We start from the raw sequence: 21473 nt of genomic DNA, 5'->3' as shown, positions 1-21473 counted from the left end.
GAATAACGATGACCATAATAATAGGTAATATGCAGTGAGCACTTACTGTGTGCCAAGTACCATTCTAAGTGCCTTCAATGTTTTAATGTATTTATTCTTCCTAACGATTCCCTATCGCAGATGAGGAAACTGAGGAACAGAGACATGTAAATAACTTACCCAAAGTCACTCAGGAGCGGGGATTTGCACCTAGTCAGCCTGGTTTCTTAGTGTCTTTTCTAGAAGTGTTGTCATAAATAATATAACCATTATAATGACATGATATAAAGTGGATCATGGGGAGAATATTCTTTTAAAGCAGTTCTGCTATTTGAATGCTCCTGGTGTTTAGATGCCTAGATTTTCTCACACATATGAAAAGCTTGTACAGGTGTGCAGAGTCTGGAATGTGGTAAGTGTTTAATGAGTGTGGACTCTGAATCACAGCGTATTCAAGTGGTGAGATCCATGATGACACCAGAAATAAGGAAAAGCATTGGGAATATGGGAAGACAGAAGAATTATTGACTAATTCGACAGCAGGAGTTCCCCCTGGGTGCAGCAGGCATGGATTTGATTCCCAGCCCAGCACAGTGGGATAAGGATCTGTTGTTGCTGCAGCTGTGGCATAGGTTGCAGATGCCACTCGGATTCAGTCCCTGGCCTGGGAACTTCCATTTGCTGCGGGTACAGCCAGAAAGAAAGAAAGGAAGGAATGAAGGAAGGAAGAAAGGAAGGAAAAAAAGAAAGAAAGAGAAAAAACAAATTGCCAACACGATCCTTTAAATAAGTGATTCAATTATGTCATTTCCCTGCTCTGGCCCCTCTGATGGCCCCCCCATCATACTTAGAATAACATATAAAACCCTCACAGTACCTACAGGGCCCTCTCTGCCTCATTTTCTGCTATCCTTTTCCTCACCCAGTGCTTCCCTCCATACTATAGTCTTCTTACTGTTAGTCATTGCCCTCCAGCCAAACACCTCCAGGAATGTATCTGCAGAATAAAGTTGGATATTATGACTCATTGCAAGGAGGGAGAACCAGTTTCATCTCCACAAAAGTATGTTTGAAAGAACTGCTAATTGGATTTTGGCTGTGTTAGGTGTTTTGGGGGAGGGTTCTGGGAAGCAAAGCTTTGTTGTGGGTTGGATGCAATCTGGAAGTGAGGGTAATTCTGTGTTTTGGCATCATAACAACTTTTATATTAAAGATGAGAAGAATAAAGGGGCTAAAACTTTCATTGTAAAGAAGCAGCAGTCACTCATGAGCCAGGAAGGGCTGGTGTTCAGTCATTTTTGTGGTTTGGACCCCAAAATGTTTTTGGTTTTTGTCTGGACCTGAGATATGATTATGAGTGGTTTTGTTTTTGCCTTGATCTGGCGTCATCCCATAGTGGCCTTGTCTACGGTCAGTGTGCTGTGGCGTTGTCTGTGCCCAGCAGAAGGGCAGCTTGGCCAGGCCAGGTCCCAGCTGCGCCCAGGCCTAGCTGATGGTGCTAAGCTAGCTCTGACTCTCGGGAACTTCCTCGCTCTTGCTTAACCTGAACATGTTACATATTCTCACTTTAGAGCCTTTGCGCTTTTTGTTTCCTCTGCCTGGAATGTTCTTCTCCAGATATTTATTTTGCTTAATCTATCACTTCATTCAGATATCTGTTCAAGTGTCGTCTTAGGCTTCTGTCTGCCCATCCTTTTTCTTTTTTCTTTTTTCTTTTTTTTTTAATTTAAAATTTCCAAACTTTAATTCTTTGGATGCATCCAGTGATTCAGCAACAAGAAGGGAGTAGCAATTTTTAGCCCCTGTTAGGAAAGTGTAATCAGGAGCTTACAGAGGTTACGGCATGTTAGGTGTAGGACTGGTACCAAATTCCAAGGCTTTGGATTCCTCATTTGTCTCCTCCATCCTGCCCAGCTTCAGAGCATGTGTAACTTTTAGGAAATATACATGTTCCGTCCACATTAACACAATCCATTCAACATACTCCTCAAAAAGTTGCTGCCCATCCTTTTTCTAAATTAGCATTCCCAAGACTCTCACTTTCCTTACTCTGATTCATTTTTCTCCAAGTTCATCTATATTTATTTTATGTATTACCTATCTTCCCTACTAGAATGTGCATTCCACAGGGAGCACAGACTACATAGATCACAATGTGAATGGTGCCCTCTGGAGTCGTGCAGCGCATATTCTGCCCAGACAGAAACCTTTTCTCTTTTCTTTACACATTTATTGCCCATTGTTCTGAACACTACCCAGCATCACGTGGTCCTTAGTAAATATCTTGAGTGAATAGACACAGAAAAACAAAATAGGTAACTACTGATAAGTTTTTACAAAGAAGGAATTGTATCTGACCAATCTTTTTTTTCCTATTTTGCTGTGTTTGTGGCATGCAGAATCCAGACCAGACTGCTGTGGCTTGGGTTGCGATTGCAGCAACCCAAGCCACAGCAGTGGCAGCACTGGGTCTTTAACCCACTGTACCACCAGGGAACTCCTGAGCAGTCTTTTTTTTTTTTTTTTAAGTGGTGGTGGTGATCCATTGTACTGAACAGAGCAGTTACTTGGAGAGAACAAATGGATAACTAGAAATAATTTAATGTTTATCCCATTAAAATATTTTATAATCACTTACAGCAAAATTAATGTGAGTTAGTTTTCTTACATGTTTTTGCTCTCCTTTGCAATTTTAGGGATCAAAGGAAGCAGTTCCAGGTACTTGTGGAAAATAAGTTCTATGAGTGGTTGATTAATACAGGACATCGTCAGCAGCTGGACAGCCTTGTGCCTCCTACAGTGGGCTCCAAACAAGCAGCAGGATAAAACTTCCTCATCAAAATGCTGGTAGGCATTTATCATGGAGACCACTTAAAATAAATTATTTTAGGGAAATCATATAAACAAACCAAAAGAACACATAGAATATTATGTTACCAACCATTGTTCATTTTTTTCCACCACTCCCACCAGTGCATATAGATTTTTACATACCCATATTTACCACATTTTATAGTGAAAAGACCAACCAAAATATTCAGGTGGAGCCTAGAGAGTTATAGGCAGATATAGTAGCCAAATTTGTCTTCTTTGCCTCTTGCCTGGCACAAGTTGTTCTGTATTTCCCCATATGCAGTTTTAAGTTTTACCTTTTCTAACACATTTTTCCTCTTTCTCATCACCCCACACACAAACCAATTAATAAATTAGCTAATCTTTGTTAATAGCACATACGAGCATTGGAAAATGACAAGAGTTAATCCACATGAAGATTTGAGGAGTCCCTGTCATGGCTCAGTGGTTGATGAACCCAATTAGTACCCATAAGGACCCGGGTTCGACCTTGGCCTTGCTCACTGTGTTAAGGATCCAGTGTTGCCATGAGCTGTAGTGTAAGTTGCAGATGTGACTTGGATCCCGAGTTGCTGTGGCTGTGGCATAGGCCGGCGGCTACAGCTCTGATTCAATCCCTAGCCTGGGAACCACCATATGCTGCTAGTGTGGCCCTAAAAAGACAAAAAGAAAAAAAAAGAAAAAGAAGATTTGAATATTGAACTCTAAAGGACCTACAGATTCAATAGAAGAGAACATGGATATAGACAGATTTCCTGGAAGTTATTTGATCCCAAAACATAGTGTTTTTTAATAGAAATTAGCTTATTATGCTATTTTCAAGTAATTTTAAAGACTAACAATAGAGGGAGTTCCCTGGTGACCTAGTAGGTTAAGGATCTGGTGATGTCACTACTGTGGCTTGGGTCACTTCTGTGGCAAGGGTTTGATCCCTGGTCCCAGAACTTCTGCATACCGCAGATGTGAGGGAAAAAAAAACAAAAACAAAAACTAACAATAGAAAAACAGACAAAGAACATAAATAGGTAGTTTATAGAAAAATGCTTACACACAAGGATGCTCACTGTCACTTAAAGAATTGTACGATGCTATTTTTCACCTATCACATTGGCAGTGATCAAAAACTAGTAGTATATAACACTGATAAGACATTTCACTTACTGCTGAGAAAAGTGTAAATTTGTGCGTCTTTGGAGAGAACAAATTCAGAATTAAAAATGCACACACTCTTTGACTTTGCAATTTTACTTCTTATGTTTATCTTAGAGATACATTCACATATATAAAGATCTGTTTAATGAGAGATTTTCATTGCACCATTATTTGAAATAGCTCTAGGCTGTAAACAAGCTACATGCTTCTCAGTAGGGCTGGTGGCTAATGAACTGAGTCGTGCATGCCACAGAATGCATATTTCAAAAAAATGAAGTACATCTGCATGTGCTGATACTGACTGAATGATCTCTAAGGTGGGGGATGAGAGGGTGCAGGTAAAAGGCAGAGGGAATAAAATGTTGCCTTGTATGTTTGAAGAGAGGAAAGGGATAATCACGCCATTTATGTGCTGATTATATCCCTTAGAAATTTATGAAAGGAGGAGTTCTTATGGTGGCTCAGTGATAAGGAACCCAATTTGTATCCATGAGCATGTGGGGTTTTTTTTTTTTTGTTCTTTTTGGTTTTGTTTTTTTGTCTCTTTGCCGTTTCTAGGGCCGCTCTCGTGGCATATGGAGGTTCCCAGGCTAGGGGTCTAATCAGAGCTGTAGCTGCCGGCCTGCATCAGAGCCACAGCAACGTGGGATCCGAGCTGCGTCTGCAACCTACACCACAGCGCACAGCAACGCTGGATCCTCAACCCACTGAGCGAGGCCAGGGATCAAACCGCAACCTCATGGTTCTTAGTCGGATTCGTTAACCACTGAGCCACAACGGGAACTCTGAGCATGTGGGTTTGATCCCTGCCCTCACTCACTAGGTTAAGGATCCAGCGTTGTCGTGAGCTGCAGTGCGGGTTGAAGATTCGGCTCGGATCCCATGTTGCTGTGGCTGTGGCGTAGGTGGCAGCTGCAGCTCCAATTCGACCCCTAGCCTGGGAACCTCCATATGCCATGGGTGCAGCCCTAAAATATAAATTTTTTTTTTGAAAGAACATAAAGAAATTGTTAGCAGTGTTTGTCCTTGAGGATTGATACTGGGTGTTTAGGGTAGGAGAAGTAATTTAATTTTTATTGAGATACAATCCACATGCCATAAAATTCACTTTTTCAAGATGAAGAATTCAGCAGCTTTGATTATAATCACAAGTTTGTACAGCCATCACTGTTAACAAATCCAGAACATTTTCATTACCCTATACACATTGGCAGTCACTCCCAATTCCTCTAACCCCCGAAACCTCCTTTGCCTCCTGGTCCCTGGTAACCACTAACCTACTTTTTGTTGCTTGATTTTTCAGTCTAGACATTCATCTCTACATAACCACGCCCACAGCATGGGGAAGTTCCTAGGCCAGGAAAAGAACCCACGCCACAGCAGCAACCCAAGCCACTGCAGTGACAACACTGGATCTTTAACCCACTGCACCACAAGAGGGTTCCAAATTTTTTGTTTATTTATTTTTTTTCCTTTTGGCCATGCCAGCAGCATGTGGAAGTTCAAATCTGAGCTACAGCAGTAAGAATGCTGGGTCCTTAACTTGCTAAGCCACCAGGGAACTCTTGGACATTTCATATAAAGGGCATCAGACAACCTGTGGCCTTTGCGTCTGCCCTCTTTCACTGAGCATAATGTTTTCAGGGTCCATCTGCGTTGTAGCGTGTGTCAGTAGGTTATTCCTTCTTATGGCTGAATACTAATGTCATTGTATGGAGAGACACACTTTGTTTATTTGTTCATCAGTTGATGGACATTTGAGTGGCTTTCATTTTTCAGCTGTTGTGAATAATGCTGCTGTGTGTACTTGCGTGTACAAGTTTTGTGTGGAGATGCTTTTATTTCTCCTGGGCACACTATACAGCAGCGTAGAATTGCAAGGTCATACGTTTCACTTTTTGCGGAACCACTGAACTATTTTCCAAAGCTGCATAAGTGTATTCTTTGTCGTTTACTTTTGATAATTATTTACATTTTCAAAGTGTGTATTACTTTTCATAAAAAAGAATTTTGCAATATGTAGCTAATAAATACTGAGACAAAGAATTGGAAATTTGATGAAGATTATCCAAAGGAAATAGGAACTTTTATAAAAGGATAAAAATTTTAGTTTAGATTAATCCCCGTGGCCTGCTACTTTATGTCGATGTTTGAATTTCTTTTCTTCTATCATGAACTAATGTGACCCTCAGAGAAAGGAATGTAATTAACTTTTAATTTCACATATTTAATCACTCTAAATTATCATCTGATCTTGATGTATGTGAATTTATGAAAAGGATTTTTTCCCTGCTTCTGCATGAAGGCAATAGAAAATAAAGTTATTAGGAGTTCCTGTCGTGGCGCAGTGGTTAACGAATCCGACTAGGAACCATGAGGTTGCGGGTTCGGTCCCTGCTCTTTCTCAGTGGGTTAACAATCCGGCGTTGCCATGAGCTGTGGTGTAGGTTGCAGACGTGGCTAGGATCCCGCATTGCTGTGGCTCTGGCGTAGGCCAGTGGCTACAGCTCCAATTCGACCCCTAGCCTGGGAACCTCCATATGCCGCGGGAGCGGCCCAAAGAAATAGCAAAAAGACAAAAAAAAAAAAAAAAGAAAGTTATTACTGTTTTTCTTTTGCATCTTCAGGCCCTGGAAACATGAGGATGAATGGGGGCTGGTGCACATGTTGAAACAATACTGGGAAGGAGTTCTTGCTGCTTAAGACACTTTGGGGCTTTTTCTTCTTATTTAAGACCTTTCCTTAAGGTTCCTCCCAATCTCATTTGTTACTGTTTACTCTGAATTTTAGCTAAACTTCTGACTATCATATAAACATATTGTTTATAGAACATCAGAAGGCTCATTGTGTGATGCTAAAATGAAAAAGTTGATGAAGGCATTGTATATATGGTAATGTTTGAGTGATTGAGTGTAGATTTACAAGTATCCTTCATATTTTAATTTGTGTAATGAGAGGGTTTCATCCTTTCTAGGGTTAAGTTAAGTGTTTTATAGTTCTTTATAACTATTTAAAAGGAAATTGCTACTCCTTTAAAAAAAGAATTGGAATGAAAGTATGATTTTCTTGGAGCATAAATGTAGCAGGAAGAGTTTTATACAAAGATATTTTAGTCCTTAAAGTATGCAACAATGAAATTTTGTAAAAATTTTTATTTTTTATTTCATTTTCTGCTTCAAATTTTCAATAAACAAATTCTAAAAAGTAATTTTCTCCTTTTGATAAAAAGATGAAACTTTACTTTTCATTTCACAGAGATTTCCAATGTTATTCTGTAGCATTCTATCCAAGTTGAGAAATCTGTGTTCTTTAAGGTAAAGAAAAACAAGGATCAATTTAATAAAGTGAATCTGATTCCAGATAAACATTGTTTCCTTTGCTTTTTGGCCACTTAATTAGTAATTATATCCAAAAAAGGCTTGCTCTCTTATTTTCAGAAATGAAAATTAATCCTCAGAATGTGTTTTAATTCTAACTGAACATTTTATATTAAGATGAAATTCAAGCAAGCAGAGAATTACCAAATAAAGAAACACTGGAGTAATAGAATTGTGTTTTAGACATTGCTATTGGTTAATGAAATTAATGGCATTAATTAGATACTGTCTTTTAAAGTCTACAAAATTCAGAAAACTAAGCATACAACTGACTAGTTTGTTACTCGACAATCTTCTTATCAAGGCACATTTGTCATTTTCTGAACTGACCATAATATATTTGGGAGGCATCCCATTTACAAAAATATTTGCTGGAGGCTTTGTCAGTGGAAAGATGAGGAAGTCAGACTTTTGAGAATATATTTGACCAGGAAAATTAAAATGGAGAAGAATTGATTTGTTGTTTCTTTGAGTTTACATAAGTTGTAATCTCATTTCTAAAATCAGAGGTATATTAAACGCCAAAAACTGTTCTCTGCACAGGTTCCAATATGATATCATGGCAGAGAAACTAGCAGGTGGCAAGTTGGTCTTAGCTAAACCTTTGCAGATTCAGGATTCCCACTGTAGCTTTCTGTTTCTTGGGCTACACACTGTAGCACCCTCTCTTGTGGCTTAGAGCCTTTGTGTGTGTTTTGAAAAAATTTCAAACTGGAAGAACAGTTGCAAGAATATGAATTCCCACATGCCTTTTGTCTGGATTCACCAATTGTTAACATTTTGCCACATTCACTTTACCACTCTTTATATAGTGTTACTGCTTTATTTTTGTTCAACAGTTTAAGAGTAGGTTGCAGACATCTGGAACCTTAACGCCCAAATACATTAGCATGTATTTCCTAAAACCAGACATTCTCTTACGTAGTCATAGTACAGATGATTAAATTCATAGTATAGATGATTGAATTCAAGTTTAACATTGGCACAACGGTATTACCTAATATATAGTCTAGGTTAAAATTTTTCTAATCATTCCCCAAATGTCACCTGTGTTGACTTTTTTTCTGAACACAAGATTGTGCACTGATTGCCTTTAGTTGTCAAGTCAATTTTATTGCTTTGGAACATGTTTCGCTTCTGTTCAGAATTAGAGGGTGGTTTTTTGACGCATCTCCTGCAAATTCTGTTGAATTAAAAAAAAAAAAGACTTTGGGGATTTCAAGGTGGCTGCTTGCTAGAAAACAAATTACTCAGGTAAGAAAAACTTTTTTGTTTTTAATTTTGAAAAATTTGGCTGGGTTTTGGTGTCTTGACTCAGCAAAGTCTATACTGCAGCAAGGCTTGGTAAGCATTAAAGGGGGTACTGAAGCTTTCCTTTATTTCATAATCCCGATTGTTTTTCTAGAAACCATCAATAGCCTCTAAATGACTGACTCAATTTTTGGATCCTATTCTCATGACTAAGCAAATGTTTGATTTGAAACCAGCCCAGTATAAATGTCTCTGTGCCTCTAACTCTGTAGCTATTCCTGGCTTTCAGCACTGGGGAAACCAATCTATGCACCCAAAATGTCTAAAGTTGGAACCAAGGTAAGTAAACAGTCATGCTGATTTCTAGCCTACCCACTTTTCTTATCACCTAATGATGCATTAAAAACAAACAAACAAAAAACATGGAGAAAAGCTTTTGTTTCTGTGCCTGGAGGTGAGTATGAAAGTGGTTAGAAGGCTGGGATTGGAGAAAAGATTAGGGAATGCTTATTATATTTTCTGCTCTAACAGACTTACCAGATAGTTTATTAAGGGTACTTCTTCATGTGCGCTTCTGTGTTGAATCTTGTACAGGTATGAAATATGTAACTTTCATCATGATTTCTGCCTTCCAGCAACTAATCTTTGAATTTCCACAGGAATAGGACATGCAGATGAGAGGATTATATGGAGTAGAAAACTATCTGTATTCAGTTAAAATTTTGTCAACCACTAATACTGTAAAAGCCAAAGCGGATGGATCAACCAAATGAATTATATCCCACATATGCCCTTCACTCAGCAGTTACCCTTATCCCTCTCCCCCAGTAAATTGCTTACTTAGATTAGGAAAATTGCTTCTAAATATTGATTCACACTTGTTGGACTGGCAACTGGTTCTCTTTGGGAATGAGGGGATATACCTTTATTCTCTTTTTAGTTCTTCCACTGACCATAGGTCTAATATTTTACTTTGAAAATGTTCAAACCTGTTGAATCTGAAAAGGATAAGAAAGCAATGGTGAATGAATACTTATGGGTCCTTATATTCTCTGGTTGTTTACATTTTGCCATATCTGGTTTCTTTCTGTCTCTCTTTCTCTTTTCATTACACCATTTGACAGTAAATAGCAGACGGCATTGTACTTTTGCTTTACATATTTAGGCATGTCTTTCCTAAAACAAGGGCAGTCTCTGTATAAACACATCATTATCATGTCCCCCACATTCATTAAAATGTAATACCTAATATTCAGACTATATTCACATTCCAATTGCCCCAAAAATATGCTTCATGGTTTTGGCTTTTCTCCTGATGTGGGACCCAGTCAAGAATAACACACTGCATTTGGTTAAGTTTTCTTCTTTTTTTAGCCTCTTTTAATATAGACTAGTCCCCCTGCCTTTTGTTGTTGTTGTTCTTTGAGACATTGACATTTTCAGTTTCTATAAGACCAGGTGGCTTACAGAAAGTCCTGACATCTGAATTTGTCTAATTGTTTTCTCATGTTTAGAATCAGACTAACCCCTTTGGCATGAAAGCTACACAGGCAACATCAGGCACATCCCATCGCATTTTTTTTCAGGAGGCACCTGTTAACTCGTCCCATAATCGGTCAGTCCCTGATTTCTTTCTTTTTTTTTTTTTCCCCCCATTTGGAAAATAGAATAGCCAGACTTGCATCCGGGTTTGAGGAGGAAAATGAAGATGTCTTCAGTGCTCTGAGGTTTTTTAAAAATATGCCATGAAAATCCCACTAAAAAGAATTGGAAGTCCTTAGAGGGCTAGTAGCCACATGCCTGAGGGGAAGCTGTTACAGAACACGACCCCCCACTTTCAACGATTTCCAGAGTAGGAATAGTGTACTCTTTTATTACTTGTTGGTGGTCCTGTCACTTAGTTACAAACTTTTGCTTGCTAGGCCAAAGGAGATGGTAATTTATTCCTTACTTTTTCGCTTATTGCTTCTCCCTTTCTCACAAGCAGTTTAATCAGAGGAGTTATGGGCTTGGCAAAAGCAATGCATTTTACCAAGTGTGTTTTTATTACCCCTGGAATACTCAAGACATTTTTTCCCTCTGCTGTACTGGATTAGTAAGCTATTCTTCCTTTTTCTTTTCTTTTTCTTTCTTTCTTTCTTTTCTTTTTTTTTTGGTCTTTCTGTCTTTTTAGGGCCTCACTTGTGGCATATCGATTCCCAGGCTAGGGGCCAGTTGGAGCTGTAGCTGCCTGCCTACACCGCAGCCACAGCAACAAGGGATCTGAGCCGCATCTGCGACCTATACCACAGCCTACGGCAATGCTGGATCCTTAACCCACTGAGTGAGGCCAGGGATCAAACCTGCATCCTCATGGATGCTAGTCAGGTTTGCTCACCGTTGAGTCATGATGGGAACTCGTAGTAGGCGATTTTTCAAAAAATAATTTGAAAACTAGAGGAATTTTATAATAACTTCTAGGAAAATCTCCTGCACATTTCTTAGCCTTCTCTCCAAAATTTTTCACCCGTGTCCCAACCTCTCAGCTGACCATGACGCGGATTCCTTGGTCCTTCTACACCCGCAATTGAGTAGAGGATTGACAATCTCTGGACCCTGAGATTTGGAAGTGCTCCTGCTGAAAGAAGAGTGGGGCCCTGGGGTTCAGTCATGATTCTATGGCAACACTAGTGCTTTGTTTCAACCTCGGGACAGTTGGCCGCTCTGCTGGGAGGATAGACAGCAAAGAAAAAAATCATCAATGTTTCCACTTTTCAGATTCTGAAGTCAGTCAGGCAAATGTGCAGAGGGTTAGGAGGTATGAGAAACAGGAAGAAAAATGATAATGATTTCCCATGGCATATCCCTGGCAAAGCCTTTGTGTGTGTGTGTGTGTGGTGTGTGTGTGTGTGTGTGACTAGTTGGCCAAAAACCAAAGGTAAATTGAATTGAAAGTTAGACTCTGTCTATCCATACTTAGAAAGGTTACCTTGATTTTCCTAAAGATCTTGCCACAGGTTTTAGGAAAAGCCAGTAAGATTCAGGAGCAGTCTTGTTCCATTTCTAAAAGTAAATGGTATATGTTGAACAGAGCTAGCTGTGCCAGTAGGAAGACAGCAGAGGGATATAAAGAAAAATAAAATGAACCACAGATCACTATCCAGGAGTTTGCAGTGCTGTCCACGGGCATGCCTGCAACCAACTTGTAACTAGCTTGTGACCTTAGGCAAGTCATTTAACTTCTTTATCTGTAACAGCTGTAGCAGAAGCTTATTGGCAATCATGGGCTAGCTAATAAAACTGCTTTACTGAAAACACTGTGCCGATAGACCCTCAGAACAACCCTCTGCAGTGGACAGTGTTACCCAGATTTAACTTAGTGGTTCCCGGATTTTGTTTTCTGTTAACTGAGGTACCTACCATGTATCTCTAAATCTGTGCTAAGCTAAAATGGGGAAGGGAGCAGGAAGGGAAGAAAGGAGAGGAAGTAGATGATTTAGGGGTGGGAAGGGTAAGGAAGCTTTTAGGGAATAGGGAAGAAGAGTTGAGAGAAATGAGCGTTGTAGGAAGGGGAAAGGTTACAGCAAAAGGAAATAACAATTCGTAGGTCACGATCTAGAAGGACTCACCTGGGGTAGAAAATGTTTTATGCCCAGCTATGAGTCATTCTTAGTTTCTTCTTTTCCTTCATTCCCTGCGTCTCAGTCACCAAATCCTCATTTCTTGACCATTTCTTCATTATCATTCACATGGCGGTTGCCTTTGGCTGGCCTTAAGCATCTCTTACCTCTGCCCATAGCAACCAGCTATTTCCAGGCACAAACACCACTTTGCATTTCCCACATGGTCACCAGAGAGACTCCAGCATGGGGTCACTTCATTTCGTAACACTCCCACCACACACTCAATCTACACCAGGCTTAATGAACTACTTGTCCCATGGCTGTGATTTTTCACTACTTTATTCCTTTGAACGAGCTGTCCTTTTCCCTCTGTTTCTGGATGCCCCCTACTTACCCTTCAGTCCTCACCTCACAGATCCTCTCCAGACTGCTCCTGCCTTCACCTGGCTCTGCTGCTTTCATCTGAAATGGCTGACATGGTGTCACCTTCGAGACCAATAAAGCGAATTAGCCACAAGGTGGCGACACAACATCGGAGAAGTAACTGCTCCAATCAATGACACAAGCGGATTTCAGTTTAACCTATGAGGGGGCATTGATCTTGGATGTGGAACTGTCAGGCAAGAAGGGACAGATTCTGCGGTCCATTTGGTCTAGCAGTTTTCCAAAACCCCATCGTGAAGCCCTGGGCATTCCCCGGGAACTCTACCACCTGTTTCAAACAGAAAAGTTTATTTTACAGCTAGAGCTTCAAATCTAGTGCAATCCTTTTATTTAACAAATGGGAAGCTGGAGCCCAGGGCAATGGCATGGCTGAGGTGGTCAGGCTGATCATAGAGACGTAGCTCTAGAGCCCAGTATTTTCCATTTCTCAGGGCCTCATACTTCCCAGTGTGCTCACTGGCCTCAGAGGTTTACCCCAAAGACTGTGGTGCAATTTGGTAAGAGTTTGAAGCAAAGGACATTCTTGCCTTGTCATTTTGTTACTTAGCAACTACTATGGGTTGGCAAGAAAATAATAATACAAAACATCATATGTTTTTTCATGTCTGTATTTCTATATCCATTTAAAATAAGCTCTAGGGAGTTCCTGTTGTGGCAAAGTGGAAACAAATCTGACTAGTGTCCATGAAGATGTGGATTCTATCCCTGGCCTTGCTCAGTGCATCAGAGGTCAGGCGTTGCCATGAGCTGTGGTGTGGGTCACAGACATGGCTCGGATCTCCCAGTGCTGTGGCTGTGGTGTAGGCCAGCAACTGTAGCTCCTATTAGACCCCTAGCCTGGGAACTTCATATGCCACATGTGTGGCCCTAAAAAAGCACAAAAATAATAAAATAAAATAAAAAATAAAGCTAAGGTCTATGTTGTGTTTTTCTCTCTATATTTCCCATATCACCTGGAAGCAATTTCTGCATTTGAAACTCACATTCTTGCAGCATTTGTTGAATGTTTGTCAAGTGCTGGGTACAGGTGTCCATAGCTTAAATAAGGCTTGGCCTTTGCCCTTGGAAGAAGGCTAGTAGGAGTTGGTGGCAGAGACAGATCTAAAAGTGGAGAACTTGGAGTTCCCGCCGTGGTGCAGTGGTTAATGAATCCAGCTAGGAACCATGAGGTTGAGGGTTCGATCCCTGGCCTTGCTCAGTGGGTTAAGGATCCAGCGTTGCCGTGAGCTGTAGTGTAGGTCACAGATGCGGCTCGGATTCTGTGTTGCTGTGGCTCTGGTGTGGGCCAGTGGCTACAGCTCCGATTCGACCCCTAGCCTGGGAACCTCCATATGCCATGGGAAGCAGCCCTAGAAAAGGCAAAAAGACTAAAAAATAAATAAATAAATAAATAAATAAGCATACTTTAAAAAAAATAAAATAAAAGTGGAGAACTTATAATGTGATAAGTACAATGAAAAGGAAGCCATGAACTTGAGTCTGAACCTGCTGGATTACCGAGGAGCACTCTTCTATTTTATTTCATTTTAAGTCCTCATTCTGGTTGTTGACAACTCAAGCTGTCTGCTGGAAGGCAGAGGATGTGAAATATGTTGTGAAATAGGTTGTGAAGTCTGTGTGTTTTCTCCTCAAAATGGAGGAGAAAGGAATATCTAATGCGCAGAATGTGTTCTTCATTCTCATTTTTTCTATGAATAGAGTCTCCTAACCTCTCAGTTCTTCCCCCCCCCCCCCTTTTTTGATCTTTTTTGTTGTTGTTGTCTTTTTCTAGGGCCGCATCCACGGCATATGGAGGTTCCCAGGCTAGGGATCTAATTGGAGCTATAGCCACCGGCCTACACCACAGCGACAGCAACACCAGATCTCAGCAGTGTCTGCAACCTACACCACAACTCATGGCAATGCTGGATCCTTAATCCACCAAGTGAGGCCAGGGATCAAACCGGCAACCTCATGGTTCCTAGTCGGATTCAGGAACTGCTGAGCCATGACAGGAACTCCAGTTCTTCCCTTTGTTTGCCCTGTATCTCAGATTACTTTCTATGAAGACAAAAACTTTCAAGGCCGCCACTATGACAGTGATTGCGACTGCACGGATTTCCACATGTATCTGAGTCGCTGCAACTCCATCAGAGTAGAAGGAGGCACCTGGGCTGTGTATGAAAGGCCCAACTTTGCCGGGTACATGTACATCCTACCCCGGGGCGAGTATCCCGAGTACCAGCACTGGATGGGCCTCAACGACCGCCTCAGCTCCTGCAGGGCTGTGCATCTGGTGAGTCTGGAGGTAGCGGGGTCCCTCTCTCTCACTCTGTCTGCCTCCCTCCCTCTCCCTATGGTTGTTTTTTTGGTTTGGGTTTTTTTTGTTTTGTTTTGTTTTTTGTTTTTTTTGCTTTTATGTGAAAGAGTTTTCTTCCTACGTCCTACCTCTTCATGGGTGGTTGTCTCTTGTTGGCTGCTGAGGCTTCAATAAACTCTTAGGGCAGCTCAACCTAAGACTGACTACACTACCTATTTGTGTGATCCTTTCTCTACCTCTTGTGTATTTTAAGGAGTTGAGTTTTTCTTGGTTCGGTCAGTGCAAATGGGGAGGCGAGTTCAGATCATCTCCCTGTCAAGGTGGTGAACCTCGCTGTTCTCTGAGCCCCTGGTTTGCCATTGATTTCCGCCATGTTTGCTGTTCCTTTGCCCCCGTGTCTTTTCAGTCTAGCGGAGGCCAGTATAAGATTCAGATCTTTGAGAAAGGGGATTTTACTGGTCAGATGTATGAAACCACTGAAGACTGCCCTTCCATCATGGAGCAATTCCACATGCGAGAGGTCCACTCCTGTAAGGTGCTAGAGGGTGCCTGGATTTTCTACGAGCTGCCCAACTACCGTGGCAGGCAGTACCTCCTGGACAAGAAGGAGTACCGGAAGCCCATCGATTGGGGTGCAGCCTCCCCAGCCATTCAGTCTTTCCGTCGCATTGTGGAGTGACGATGTGGATGGGGCCACAAGCTTCTTCCTGGGGGCCAAATGCTGGCTGGCCTTGTCGTCCAAATAATCATCATAAATAAAACAATTGGCATGCATTCCACTGTTTACTCTAACGCCTCTCCTTCAACACTTTTAGGGACCAGTAAAGTAGTGCCCACCAAATAGCAGACAGCTACACAAAGCAACGCATCCTTCAGATTACCCGTCTATATCACAAACAAAATGGGACTGCATTAAAAGTTGAGAAAATCCTACTGCCATGCGGTGGTTCTTGTCGCTTAAGGTTTGTATTCATTCAACATGTACAATAGTAATAGCTGCCACGTATTGCATGCCTAACAACCCTGTAAAAGAAGGGGTTTATTTACATTTTACAAATAAGGAAACAGGCCTAGAGAAGTTAAAATCTTGCGCAAGTTTACCAGCTGGTGAGTGGAGGAAGCTTGATTTGGTCCAAGATATTTATGTTTCCAAAGCCCTTGTCCTTTTTATTTCGAATTCTTTCATTCCACATGTATTGGCTGGGGATCCATGTGCAGCAAGTGTAAGACCCTGAGAAATTTATTTATTTGTTTATTTTATTAATTTTATTTTTTTAATGACCCTGAGAAATTTAAAATGTAGGAAGGACAGGGGCCCCCTGAAGTTCTGCGTGAGGAGACAGAATACCTGTCAAGAATAGCCTGTGAAAACAGGGCTACTGCTTGAAAATAATAGAGCCATAAGTCACCTGAAATCCCTTGTTTAAGATCCAGATACTTGGAGTTCCCATTATAGCTCAGCAGTAAAGAACCCAACTAGTATCCATGAGGATTCGAGTTCGATCCCAGGCCTCACTCACTGGGTTAAGGATCTGGTGTTGCTGTGAGCTTCAGTGTAGGTCCCAGAGGCATCTTGGATCTGGCGTTGCTGTGGCTGTGGCTTAAGTCGACTGCAGCTCTGATTGGACTCCTAGCCTGGGAACTTCCATACACTGCAGTGCGGCCCTAAAAATCAAAAAAGAAAAAGAAAAGAAGGAAAGAAAGAAAGAAAAAGATCCAGAGATTCCTCTGTCAGTTACTTCGCAAACTTTAAGTTCACTTTCTCTAAGACAAAAGGACATAACAAACAGTTTGTCCCTACTCTAAATAGTTGACATGGAGTTTTCTTGAGTTTTCTTTACTTTGAGCAACCCCTGAGCTTTTATCTACTGCAACTTAACGAAGAGGAGAATCATGAAGGAAACAGCATTGCTAGGAATATTCTGTGAGCATCTGAGTGAGCCTGGGGATATGCTGAATGCACCCATCCTAAAAAGAGATGGCAAAGCCTGTGTCCTAGGAGCTGTCTCAACAAGGACCAATAAGGATGGCTGAGGACACCCCCGTTGTGTGTCCTCAGCCCACACTCTAGTGGGTGCCACATAGTCTCCCTCAAGTATTCTATTCATTTTGTTAACTTCCCTTGCTTTTTGTCATTTTGTCTGTTTCAAGTGCGGGGCTTTGAGAAAACTGAGTGAACGTAAGGGAGGGACCCACGACGGACCAGGGAGGACGAGTGGGAGGGCGTTCGCTGAGCTGCAAAGAGCTTCCCCATCCTCATCTCCACAATGAGCCAGATGAACCAAATGCTCTCTTGAGTCCCGTCCAACAGCAACATTCTGATTCTCTGAGGCCAGAAGGAGGGTGCTGGAGGCCTAGCTGAGGACCAAGGATGCTGACACTCATGTTTAGAGGCACAATGTCCCGAAGTGGCTCAGAGACCCTGCCCCACCTTTTCTGCAGAGGAGACCAAGGCGGTGGTCACCATGAGTTAGGGCCAGTCTCTCCTCTCACATCGACTGCTGCCACGGTCCAGTCCGTGGTGAGTTAGCCACAGTCTGTTCCAAACAGAAAAGCAGTTCTGGCAGCAGAGAGAGAAACGAGTGTCAGGATGACTAACCACAGCCTCGCAGAAGCAGAAGATGGCTTTGACAGATAAAACTGAATTAATCACTTTGAGATATCAGATGCCATTTGGTTCATGCCCTGATCAGAAAGAGAGGGCATGGGAGTTCCCGTTGTGGCGCAGTAGAAACAAATCCGACTAGGAACCATGAGGTTGTGGGTTCGATCCCTGGCCTTGCTCAGTGGGTTAAGGATCCGGTGGTCCCATGAGCTGTGGTATAGGTCACAGACGCAGCTCCGATGCCGAGTTGCTGTGGCTGTGGTGTAGGCTAGCGGCAACAGCTCCAATTCGACCCCTAGCCTGGGAACCTCCATATGCCATGGGTCAGCCCTAAGAAGACAAAACAAAACAAAAAAAAAAAGAAAAGAAAAGAAAAGAAAGAAAGAGAGTGCAGCCATTCTCCTCAGCTATAGACACTTCAGTCACCTTGCACTTATAAGGATTTTACTAGGAATTGATATTGGAAGTCAAGCATGCTTTATGACCTTATCTATCAATCAATCCCAGTTCTGGTCCAATTTTCTGCTGTTAGAGCAATAAGCCAGTGACCCGCCTGTCAAGCACACTCAGAAGAGCACCTGGGGTGTTACTTAGAATTATTACCTTTCTCTACCTTTTATTGTGTTGTTACTCTGAAGTGGGGGATTTCAAGAAAATTGGGCAAAAGACCCACACTTAGACCATTTTAGCTCGGCTTCCATCCTGAATATTCCTCAGAGACAAGACTCTGAATATTTCCCAAATGTGGAGCCCACTTCCTCAAAACACAGCATCAAGGACTCCCATTTAAAGTCACCAGGGAAGGGTTGCCAGATCAAAGCCAGGACAGCATTAGTAAGTCTTAAGAATTGGGATATAAATACACTATATCCTAAGTATCACTTGGAATGTACTTAGAAAGTATTTGTCTGAAATTCAAACTTAACTGTGCATCCTGTATTTTATTTGCTATGTCAGTCAATCCCATTCTTTTTTAATTTTTTTTTTTACTTTCTGTCTTTCATCTTTGTAGGGCTGCATCCAAGGCATATGGATGTTCCCAGGCTAGGGGTCCAATCGGAGCTGTAGCTGCTGGCCTACACCACAGCCACAGCCACATGGGATCCGAGCCATGTCTGTGACCTACACCACAGCTCAGGGCAATGCTGGATCCTTAACCCACTGAGCGAGGCCAGGGATCAAACCCATGCCCTCATGGATACTAGCTGGGTTGATTAGCCACTGAGCCACTATGGGAACTCCTCAACCCCATTCTTGATGGGCAAGTTACACGTGAGTGACGAGAGGCTAAATTAAGCACAGGTTGTGGTGTAGGCTATGGAAGTGTGCCACATGCCCCACAGAAGGGCATTTAAATACAATTTTTAAAAAACACTCTGAGGCAGAAAAACATGACTGCAGCTGGAGTTGGCCTGCAGACCACCAGTTTCCAATCTTGGCTAGTTGGAGAGCTTGGAATAGCAGAAAGTTTCCTGACATGGAGTCAGAATCTGCTCGCAGGGAACAGTCAGCTGGCCATCCCAGCTCTGCTTTCCATCTCGCTCTTCATTCCCAAGACAGCATTTTAGATACTCGAGGATCCCTCTCTGTTTATCTCCACACTCTCCTTTCTGGACTGAACAATTCCTAGCCCTTCCATTGTTTCTGTCTTGCCGTGGCTGCTCCCAGACTCCTCCCCATCCTGGTGCCTCTCTTCTGTGCTGATGGTAGGTCTTCTTTTCCCTGCCATCCTGGCTGCAGTCTGGTCAGTGCAGGCTCCAACTGGAGGGCTGTACTGGTCTTTCAGCTTCTTTTCTTGTATATATGCTGCTCCTGACTAAGCTCGGTGCTCCTGTGCCCTCCTGCCAGCCCTGATATGAGCCTGGTCACGTTTTCCTAAGAACTGGCCTTTCAGCACAAGGGCTAGAGAGTTTCTTTCCCCCCGAGGAGTTAGAAATGAATCTCTGGAGTTCCCACTGTGGCTCAGGGGTCACGAACCCACCTAGTATCCATGAGGATGTGGGTTCCATCCCTGGCCTCGCTCAGTGGGTTATAGTTCTGACGTTGCCAAGAGCTGTGGTGTAGGTCACAGAGGTGGCTCAGATCTGGCATTGCTGTGGCTATGGCATAGACCAGCAGCTACAACTCCAATTCGACCCCTAGCCTGGGAACCTCCATATGCTGAAGGTGCAGCCCTAAAAAAAAAAAAAAAAAAAAAAAAAAAGGAAAGAAATGAATTCCAATCCTGCCACTTGTACATTGTTAACTCTAGGTCCCATAATCTAATATGTATACCCTCAATTTCCCTATTTGTAAAACGAATATAACACTTTGTGGGCATTAAAAAGATAATATATGAAAAATTCAAAACATACATGACATGTAGTATTTATATTCTACAAGGACTGTGAATACTGAATAGCAAATATTAAAAGGGTTTTTCCCAAAGGAAACATAGGCTTGGGTTCCTGTGAGCCTCTGGTCATAAAATTATTCTGAACTAAACAACACATAACCTTTTTTGATGTGTGTTTCTGTTTAGAGACAGGTTATTTAATATACATTCTTGAATCATTAACATTGAACTCATGGCTAACTTGTGCCTGCAGGAAATTATCTAACACACGTATTTTCTCTATAAGGATCATCACAGCCATCTCGTGCTTAGGAACATTGGACAGCATGTTAGCACTGCTTTTGGGGGTGGTTTTATACAGTGAAATTGTGAACCAAGAGGAAAATAATGCAAAAAAAAGAGAGAGAGAGAGAGAGAAAGAAAAAAAAAAACCCACCACAGCCCTAAACATTGCAAAAAAGCTTCTTTTTTTTTTATGTATGGGAGCTGAAACAAGAAAACAGAACGTTTGTTTCACCTCAGCTGGGAATGTGCCCATTAGACGAGAAATTTTTCACTGCTGTGCCCATGTCTGTGGATGACCTCAAAATCGCCAAGCAGTGATTTGGGGATGGATGACCAAGAAATTCGAGTGAGCGGGAGAATTCGCAAAGACAGAATGTGTGAATGACGAGGATCGCGCACTTCTCGCCGTGGCCAAAAAGCTGGTACCATCTCCTAGATCTGAAGCACCTCTGTTACCAAGTTGCTCTGTTTTCTGGTTTTGTTATTTTCCTTGTTTAGTTTTTTGGTGCCTCTTTTTAGGTCCCAGTTGTTTTCAGAAAAACATCTCAGCATTTTTGGCAGATGCTTCAATTCATAGTTGGGAAAAAATACGTCAGAATCATCCAACCCATCCTGCTGCCTTGAAAAAGAGCCACATTCCACAGGAGCCCGGCTTTCTCTTAGTTCTCCCATCTGCCTCCTTCCTGGTTCCAGCTCCCACCATGTCTCACAGCCAGCAGGGTCCTCTGGAGAGCTCACCCACTGCCCCCTGAGTCCCCCGCCCCTGTTTTCTCACTTCACAGTCTCTCTTATTTGGGGTGTCTCAGGAATCAAAGGGCAGTGAATCAGCAAGCTTTCTTTTCAGCCCTTTGGCTGACTAGCCTTTGGCACATCCAGGAGACAAGGACCCCTTGTGAGTGTGACTTCCCTGCAGGGGAAACCACTTTGTCCACAGGCGCCTCCCACCTCCACCACTCCAAAATCAGGAAATTGCATACCTGGCAGGGCCAGGAGGGGCCTGGAGCCTTCCCATAAACTGTAACAACATGGTGAGGGGGGGTTTTCTAACCCCAGGTTACAGGAACCTGGGCTCAGGGAGGCTAAACAACTTGTCCAGGGTCACTGGTTCCAAAGTGCTGGTTCTTTCCACTGTACCAAGCAGCTTCTGTTTCTCAATCTTCATGACACAGAATCAGGGTACCATGAGATATTTCTTGTAAAATAGCTTTATTGAGACATAACCCATATACCATACAATTCACCTGTTTAAAATGTACATACAGCTCAGTGGATTTTAGTGTATTCACAGATA

General features: G+C 42.1%; 2 protein-coding genes across 6 annotated transcripts in view; both read left to right on the top strand.

Moving 5' to 3' along the window:
• The window catches only part of TBCCD1 (TBCC domain containing 1), a 30223-nt gene extending 15470 nt beyond the window's left edge, over positions 1 to 14753 (top strand). For 2 of the 4 annotated variants that reach the window (XM_047788463.1, XM_047788459.1), the window contains exons 8-9: positions 2676 to 2826; positions 6612 to 7149. In XM_047788463.1, coding sequence (XP_047644419.1) covers positions 2676 to 2805 — 130 coding nt within the window. In that variant the 3' untranslated portion in view covers positions 2806 to 2826; positions 6612 to 7149. Of the gene's footprint in view, positions 1 to 2675; positions 2827 to 6611; positions 7150 to 14690 lie in introns of those variants that run through there. The other 2 variants (XM_047788469.1, XM_047788451.1) reach the window with 2 other exon arrangements.
• On the top strand, positions 8399 to 15736 carry CRYGS (crystallin gamma S). 2 transcript variants are annotated; one of them, XM_047788514.1, is made up of 3 exons: positions 8399 to 8951; positions 14691 to 14933; positions 15364 to 15736. In XM_047788514.1, exons 1-3 carry the CDS (start codon positions 8931 to 8933, stop codon positions 15634 to 15636), a joined length of 537 nt encoding a protein of 178 aa, XP_047644470.1. In that variant the 5' UTR covers positions 8399 to 8930; the 3' UTR covers positions 15637 to 15736. The 2 variants fall into 2 exon arrangements, with proteins under 2 accessions (XP_047644470.1, XP_047644462.1); XM_047788506.1 differs by lacking the exon at positions 8399 to 8951 and having other exon boundaries at positions 14617 to 14933.
• Positions 15737 to 21473: the final 5737 nt, after the last annotated feature.

This window comes from Phacochoerus africanus, chromosome 1 (genome assembly GCF_016906955.1).
Source record: "Phacochoerus africanus isolate WHEZ1 chromosome 1, ROS_Pafr_v1, whole genome shotgun sequence".
NCBI classification, from domain to species: Eukaryota; Metazoa; Chordata; class Mammalia; order Artiodactyla; family Suidae; genus Phacochoerus; species Phacochoerus africanus.
The sequence above is the reverse complement of the archived record's forward strand: the minus strand, read 5'-3'. Positions and strand labels throughout refer to the sequence as shown.

Excerpts from the sequence above, each read along its gene's own strand:
- CRYGS (XM_047788506.1), top strand. The coding sequence starts at position 14,646 with ATGACAGGAACTCCAGTTCTTCCCTTTGTTTGCCCTGTATCTCAGATT. Across the intron at positions 14,934-15,363 it reads CCTGCAGGGCTGTGCATCTG|TCTAGCGGAGGCCAGTATAA; the intron begins GTGAGTCTGGAG and ends GTGTCTTTTCAG.